Source organism: Hippopotamus amphibius, chromosome 2 (assembly GCF_030028045.1).
Source record: "Hippopotamus amphibius kiboko isolate mHipAmp2 chromosome 2, mHipAmp2.hap2, whole genome shotgun sequence".
Lineage (NCBI taxonomy): Eukaryota > Metazoa > Chordata > Mammalia > Artiodactyla > Hippopotamidae > Hippopotamus > Hippopotamus amphibius.
Window position 1 is genome coordinate 2,778,416 of NC_080187.1, and position 7,783 is coordinate 2,786,198.

General features: G+C 69.6%; 2 protein-coding genes across 6 annotated transcripts in view; one reads left to right on the forward strand and one right to left on the reverse strand.

Annotated features, from left to right (window-relative positions):
- The window catches only part of BRD3 (bromodomain containing 3), a 34,829-nt gene extending 27,293 nt beyond the window's left edge, over positions 1 to 7,536 (reverse strand). For 2 of the 5 annotated variants that reach the window (XR_009051380.1, XM_057722245.1), the window contains exon 1: positions 7,428 to 7,536. The gene's annotated coding sequence lies outside the window, so the exon portion shown is untranslated. Of the gene's footprint in view, positions 1 to 806; positions 942 to 5,260; positions 5,388 to 7,427 lie in introns of those variants that run through there. The other 3 variants (XM_057722248.1, XM_057722246.1, XM_057722247.1) reach the window with 2 other exon arrangements.
- Positions 1,576 to 6,626, forward strand: LOC130843963 (basic salivary proline-rich protein 1-like). The gene is made up of 7 exons (XM_057719899.1): positions 1,576 to 1,609; positions 1,708 to 1,957; positions 2,125 to 2,202; positions 2,443 to 2,562; positions 3,079 to 3,148; positions 5,081 to 5,578; positions 6,429 to 6,626. Exons 1-7 carry the CDS (start codon positions 1,576 to 1,578, stop codon positions 6,624 to 6,626), a joined length of 1,248 nt encoding a protein of 415 aa, XP_057575882.1.
- Positions 7,537 to 7,783: the final 247 nt, after the last annotated feature.

Here is a 7,783-nt window from a genome sequence, read left to right on the forward strand (position 1 = left end):
GCCCCCACAGCAAGAGTGAGGCCTGGGGGACACCACCCTGCTCCCCACATCCCCTCCCCTGGCGGAGAAGAGGACCCCAGCTGGGGAGCGGGGAGATGCACTCAGGCAGGACAACCCAGGACCGGGTGAGGCCGTGCCGGTGACAGAGCCCAGCGCCCTAAGACCAGACGTACAAAATCCGCAAGCTGCCAAGTCTCTCCCCTTCACCCACCTCGGGCCCTGGCGGGATGGGAGTGTCTCATCTCCTGGGGGGGAAGACGTAGGGCAAAACGTGCAGCCCGATCGCACCGGCGTCCCAGCCCACCGGGCCCGCTGCACGACCGGCCGGGCTGGAAACGAGCCTCCTAGGAGGAGGGGTTTGTAAAGGAGGCTTGAAGATCCGCGGGCCTGACAGGAGGTGTGCACTGCGTGGGGACACCCCGGCCCTGGGCAGGGATGCGGCCCTGCTTCCCAGAGGGGAAACCGAGGCTCAGAGGAGCCCCAACCTCCCAGGGCCGCCCAGCGAGGTGGGAGGCGGCACCGCACGTGGGGTGAAGCTCACGGTGAAGACAACCTTCCCTCGAAGCGAGAGGATCTGAAACCACCCAGAGCGGAAATGCTCAGACAAACCACAAAAGCCCTCGAACGGCAAGAGAAAACCCAGAGACGGGGGTTCTGGCGGGATCCTGAAGAAGGCTCCAGAACGCCCAATGGACGGACAGCGGCTGGGAGCGGGGGGGGGGGACGGGGGACGGGGACGGACCAGCCACCCCACCCTCCGGGGTCACGCACTCGCCACCCCAGGAGGGACTCTGTGCTGGACACACCTGGCCTCAGACGAGGGTGGGAGGGGGACCCGAGTGTCCCCGGCTCTGGGGCGGGTGGGCCCGGAGGTCGTGGCCATCTCCCCGCCCCTTCCCAAGGTCCCTGGACTCAGCCTCTGGGACCCGCTTCCTTCCTCCCTGGGGAGCTGGAATCCAAAATAAAGCGCAGAGATCAGCCCCTGTAGGTTCGCTCAGCCCCAAGGGACACATCAGAAGAGACTGGACACCAGGGCTATTCAGGGCCCTGGACAAACAAGGAGAGAGTGGGGACCTCTGTCCAGATGCCACTATGGAAAACCCCCAGAAAAGGCGGCAGCAGCGGCTCCGGCCCTCCCGCCACAGACAGGACCACAGCAGACAGAGCCGGGTGTCCTGTGCGCCTGGACCCTGACAGGTGTCGGTCCAGGGGTGGGGGAGATGCTAGACGCAGGGGTGCCAGACAGACGGGCGGACAGAGCCTCCCTCGCCGGCATCAGGCGCAGAGCCTCCAGCCACGCGGGAGGGGATGAGGCTGGGAAGTGGGCGGGGGTCACAGGAGGAGGCAGACGGAGGGCTGGGGGTTCCTCAGGAGGCTCCCAGGTCGGAGGGCGCTGGGCCTGAAGGCGGGACTCCTGAGCCAGGTTCAGGGAGGAGGCTCGGGGAGGGTGCTGACACTGAGGGGGCGGTCAGAGGTGGGAAAAAAGCCGGGGGGGACGCCCCCATCCTGCGCGGGAGTGCGGGCCCTGCCCTCCCCCCACTCCCTGCTCTGACCCGCCAGCCCCCGCCCGCAAGAATGGTCTTCCTGAGTCAGGTGACTCAGGGGTCAGGTGAGTCAGGTACCCCTGGGGCGCCCCGTGCTTCTCGGCCCTTACTCCTCTGGCCCCATCCTGGTGTCGGCGAGGGTCACATGGGCTCCATTCTCCAGGTGGGGACGCAGGCTCAGAGGTCAAGGGGCACGAGGCCAGCCAGTCAGAAGCAGAGCCAGGCCGCGAGCAAGGCCGTCCACTCAACCCCAAAGACTCCGCCACCGCCGCCCGGGACCCCTGCCTCAACCCCCCCCCCCCGCCCGAGGCGGGGCGGCGAGCCGCAGGAAGGGGCCAGGCCCGCCGGCCCCAGCTCCTCTGCCCGGGCGGCCGGGCCTCAGGAAACAGGATCCGTGTGGCAGGGTCGCTGCAGTGACAGACGGAGCCAACTGCCTCCTCCCGCGGGCCCGGGGAGGGAGGGGACCCCAGGGGGCCCTGCGAGGGGCCTCAGCGGAGGCTAGACGGGCAGGCGGGGGCGCTCCGCACACTGGGCCCTGCTGGCCGCGCCCCCCACCCCCGCCCAGCCCCTGCCCTGGCAGGGAGCAGTGCCACCACGGCTGCCACCCGAAGGGCCTCTGCCTGGAGCCACGCAGCCCCGACAGGAGCCCGGACCCACCGTGGGTCTGGATCACGCCTGTTCTCCACCAGCAAGGGACCCTATCAGTTCCATCAAACATCCACGGCATCCCCAGGGCTGCCGGGTGCCCTACCGCACCAGCTCTGGCCCGCTGAGGCGCCTGAAGCCGCAGTTCCCTTCCCGACGCCCCCACGTCCCCTCGCCTCTGCACCCCCAGCCCCCAAGCACCTAAGGTTCCTTCTCAACCCAGCTCTGCCTGACGCCCCGTGTGCCTCCCCAGCCCGCCAGCCTCTGCAGGTTTCCTCTCCTGCCGGAACGTGGACCTCACCAGGGACCTGAAACGCCGGCTCCAGTGGGCGCCACCGGCCCTGCTGAGTGGGGAGCACGGCTCACCGCGGGGGTCAGGCCAGCCACAGCCCCTCACCTCCGCCAGGCTCTGTCCCCTCCCACCTCTCAACCAAGCTACCCAAAAGAAAAACCAACTGAAAAAAACCACAGAGATGCTGCCCCAGCAGTACATGCTGTGGGGGGCGGGGGGGGGGGGGAGCGAAGCTCCATGGGGCTTCTGGGAGGGGCGAGGGACGCCCCCTCGAAGGGGAGTGTCCTCAGGGGGCACAGTGAGTGAGGACAGCGTGACCGTCACCCACGCCTCCTCCTGGAGAGGAAAAGGGGGACCATCCTCTCTGGGTCAGCCGGTCCCACAAAGGATGCTAGGGGTCAGGCAGGCAGGTGCACTGACGGGGGGGACCCGGCCCTGCAAGGCTTGGCGTCACCACCACCCATCCCAACAGAACGCCCCCCAGTCAACGCCCAATGCCTGTGTGTTAGCAAGCCCGAAGCCCCAGGCCGGAGGAAACAACACACCACACCAGTCACTGTATCCCAGACCAGACCGGGGTAATGACTGTGCCCCCAGGTCCCTCTCAACCTCAGAGCCCGGGCAGGCACCCTCAGAAGGACGCTCTGGCCCCATCCCCCCACCGAATGTAGGGGACACGAGGCCGAGAGGGGCTGAGAGGCCACAAGGCCCAGAGGCACGGTGGCGGGCGAGCAGGCCGGGAGCCCCTGGCCACCGCCCGATCCCGAGGTGGAGGGGCAGCCGGCCCTCCGCACCCCTCACCCTGGCTGCCCCTCGGGGTCAGCGGCAGGAGGGGTAGCTCACGGGCGCCAGCCCAGAGCGGGGCCGAAGATGGTCCAGCCTCGGTGAACCAGGGTCCGCGTTAGGCATTCGCGTCCCACCCCTTCCAACAACAAACATCTTCCCTGGGTGCCCACACCTTTCCAGAAGAGCAGGCGCTCCCATGCGAGCGCTGTCCACAGCCTGGAAGCCCTGGAGAGGGACCCGCAAGCTCTCTGAACACCTGGAGGCGGCCCTGCCCTGCGACCTGCACCAGGTGTAGCTCAGGCTCCCGGGAGCTGGGCACTCCGGTTTGCAGTCTCTGGGACGTTTCCCACAGCCCAAGTGCGCGCATGCTTACCAAGCACTTCCTGCTGCCTCTCCAGCCTGCGAGGGGGCTCTGTGTCACCCCAGGGGGCAGTCACCCGGTCACCGGTGTCTCCCCACCCCAGACCCACAACGGCCCAGCTGGGACAGCCTGGTGGCAGCTAAGACAACAGAGCCCAGAGTGGGTGTGTGCCTTATCTAGGGTGCACAGCCAGCAGGGCCCCAGCTTAACAAGCAGCCTCCGGTACTGGGCTGGCACCGCCAGGGCTCTGCCCGATGGCACAAGTGGGCTGGGGGCGGGGCAGCACCCCTTTCCTGCCCTTTCTTTCCCTTTGCACCCGAGTTTCACCCTGAGACGCTGTCAGGCCAGGCTGCCCCCAAGCTCTTCCTCCTCCTGATCGCACGTCACCAGGGTCCAGCCACACGAAAACATATTCAGCCTCACAGGAAGCGGGGACACTCCTGTCCCCAGGTGCCGGGGACCTTGGCGGGGACCCTGGAGCCCCAGCTCCTCACAACGGTTTGGCACCTGTGACACGGGTGCCCCCGGCCCTCCCGAACACACCCCTGAACGTCACTGTGGAAATGCTGCCCCACGGGTGAGCAAGCCCAGCTCCCGACACGCGCAGGAAAACCCCACTGGGGCACCTGAAGCACCCCCCACCAACGCCAAGTGGCAGTTCCCAAGCAGCGGGGAGAGTGCTCTCCCGGGCCCCTCGTTGCCATCTGATGAACCCGCACAGCACGGTGGCAAAAGGAGGGAGGGGGCTTCCCCCAAATGCACCTGCCGGCTCTACCGCAGGGTTACCAAGGCTCTAAAAAGGAGTTAGGTGGAGACCCGAGTCTCCGGTGGGATAGTTAACACCTGGCGAAAGAAATAAACTCACCCACAGCACTGACACAGCAGAGCCTCTGGATACCGCCCCCCACCACACACACACACACACACACACACACACACACACACACACACACACACACACACACACACACACACACACCCACCCATCCCCTCTGCGCCGCCCCCCACCACACACACACACACACACACACACACACACACACACACCCATCCCCTCTGCGCCCAGAGATGTGACCCTTTGCCTTGAGAAGCCCCGGGCTTCTCAGATGCAGGACCACTGGCACCCAGAGCAGGGGTGCAGGCGCCAAAGGGGATTCAGGACGTGGAGGGAGGGCCGCTGAGGAGGTTCAACAAGCCGCGCCCCTGACGCAAGCACACCCACCGGGCCACCCAGCGCTGCTCTGACAGCTGCTGATCTCTCCCGCTGAGACCAGGGGACAGAGCGCCGGGTGGGACGGAGGGCGGGCTCCCCGGGCCGGCTCCCAGCAGACAGGGAGCTGCTTTCCGCCACCACTCACTCCAGTCTCCTCTGGAAGCAGGGGATGCTGACCGGTGACTGGCCTGCTGAGGCAGGGTCTGCCGGCCCTGCCTGGGGGTCCCGTCGCTCTACAGCTCCTCCAGCCTCAGCTGGGGAGGCGGGAAAGGAGGACCAGGCTACTCACCCACCCGCAGGACTGCCCCCTGCAGAGCGGCGTCAGGCAAGCGCCCAGGTGCAGCCGCTCGCTGGGGGCGACGGCGGCCCCCGGCCCACGGGACGAGAGCCGCTTTCCCGAGGAGAAGAACAGGGCCCACCTGCGACGGATGGAGAGCCAGGCAGACGCGGGGCCCGGGCCAGGGCGGCGTCCTGAGGGTCCCGTACCCACCGCCGCCCTCGGGGCCGCGGCCGGCGCTCCCCAGGGAAGGCCCTGCCACCGAGAGCCAGGAAATGGCCGTGCACCTCGCCGGGCGCGCGCAGGGCTCCGGCGCTGGCCGCGCGCCAGCCTGGAGGGAGCGGGCGCAGGACGGGCCGCCGCGGCGCCGGGCGCGCGCTTCCTCCCCGCCGCCTCCCACTTTCGCTTTCTGCCCGCGGCCGCTCTGCGGGCCCGCCGGGGGGCGGGGGGGGCCCAGCAGGTACTCGTCCCCGTCCCACCTGCGGAGCTCACTTCCCAAGCCCGCGCGGTGGCGCGGAGAGACCCACCACCCCACTTTCTAAAGACACAACAAAAGTCGACCTGGGGATGCCCGTCCCCCCTCCCCGGGCGTCCCCGCGGCGGGGCGGGATTCCGGAGTCCCGGGGCCCCCGGGGTTGCCAGGAAAGTCAGAGCGAAGTGGCCCACACCGCGCGCCCCCGACGCCGTGTGCCCTGTGTCTCCTGACCTGTAACCAGCAGCGCGCATCAAGGCCTCCAGACAGAAAAGGGCGAACACACAGCTTTATTTGCAAATGAGAGGCCGCACTCGGGCAGAGGGAGGGGGGAGGTCCCTAACTCCTCCGGACTGACCCCCTGCCGCGGTGCAGGCCTTTTCTTGACCCCCTTGAAAGCCAACCTCTCCCCCAGAAATGCCACCCAGGCAACTCTGTGTACATTTCAGGATCTCCCCAGGGCCACTCCATGGACCCCGGAAAAGGACCCCCATCTTAAAGAAAAAGTCAAGAAGAAAGCCTAAAAATGCAGCGTAAAAAAAAACAAACAAAAAAACTTTCTTCTTCTGTCCTCTTGGGGGGGGGGGCAAGAGGAGGAGGGGCCAGAGCGATTCCTTCATTGGCTTCCGCCCCCTGGCCGGGAGTTTGCCCCCTGATACACAATACCACCCCCCCGCCCCGCTTAACTTTGCAGCCACGACCCAGGGAACGCACGGGGAGGAGCCCACTGGTGCACTTCTGGGTGGAAAGTTTTCAGCCAAAATGAAGGATCGCTGCAGGGTCAGGGACTGGGCCCAATGGCTGGAACCCTCCGGCCGGACCGCGGAACCCGCCCCAGGTGGCTCTCCTGGCGGAGCCGTTCCGCGCCCCCACTTTCACCTTTCCAAAACCGCCCCCTGGCCCCGAGGGGAGGGAGGCCGCCCAAGGCTTCCACCCCGGCCTGCCCCTGGAGGAGCAACCGGCGGAGGAAGAGGACTCCCCCGAGCCCCCCCAGCTTTATTCACGGGGAGCCCACGAGGGCCGGGGGGCTGTGTGAGGTTGGGGGTGAGCGCTTCCCCCCGACGGGCTGGGGCCGTGCTGTCAGGCCGGGGCCCACCCCGAGTGGGAAGGAGGGCACGCACCCCCGCTCCTCCCGCTCCAACTCGACCTCGCCCAGCTTAAGCGTTTTTCGGGCTGATTTCAAAACGGGAACTGCGGCTCCTCCGGGCCGGGCTGCAACGACCCGACAACTCCGAAGGGCTCAAAGTCAGCGCGGGCCCCTAACTCTGGAGGAAGCGGCCCCCACGCCACGCCGCCGGCTCCCAGGCCCGGCCTCACCCCCCGCCCCGGCCGCTGCGACGGCCCCCGCGCGAGCCCCGCAGCCAGGAGCCAGGGCGGGCGCGGGGAGAGCGGCGCCGAGGCGCACCTTCCCCTCCGCGTCCTCCCCGATCCCCCCTTCGAAAGATGGCGGGCGGAGCAAAGGGGGGAAAAAATCCTCTCCGCGAGGGAGGGCGCGCGGGAGGTGGCTGGCGCGGGGCGCGCGGGCCGTGCCAACTCCGGGCTGCGCGCCCCGGCCGCGGCGACGCCCCCGAGCCCGGGACGCGGGCGGCCGGGAGGGCGCGGGCGGAGGGCGGAGGGGAGGGGGCCCGCGCCGCCGCCGCGACCCCGGGCCGCCGCCGCGCTTTGTTGCATCGTGGCCGCGCACAAAGGCGGCGGCGGCGGCCAGGGCGCCCGGCTCCCCGGACGCGCCGGCGGCCTGCGCGGGGCGCACGGGGCCGCGCTCCCCGGCCCGCCCGGCCCGCCGCCGCCCGCGCCGCCCGCCGCCCCGCGCGCGCAAGGAAGCAAGAGAAAGGCGTACTTGGCCTCGGCGGCTCCGGCGGCCGTCCCCTCCCGGCCCGCGCGGCCGGCTCCTCTTTGGCTCGCCGGCCCCGGCAGCATAATAGACGCGCCGGAGCCGAGCAGGGCTCATGCGCTGCGCCGCGGCGCCTGGCGGGAGTCGTAGTCCGCGGCCGGGCCCGCGCCGGGGCCGCCCAGGGGAGGCCGTGGCGCGCGGACTACATGTCCCGGCCCCGCCGGCGCCGCGCCCCGCCCCGCGCGCCCCCGCCCGCCCGCCGCCCGCCGCCCGCCCCGCCGACCCGGCCGCGAGCGGGCCCGGCCCGGGGGGCGCGCGGGGGCGGGGCGCGGCGCCGGCGGAGACTCGGGGACCCGGCGCGG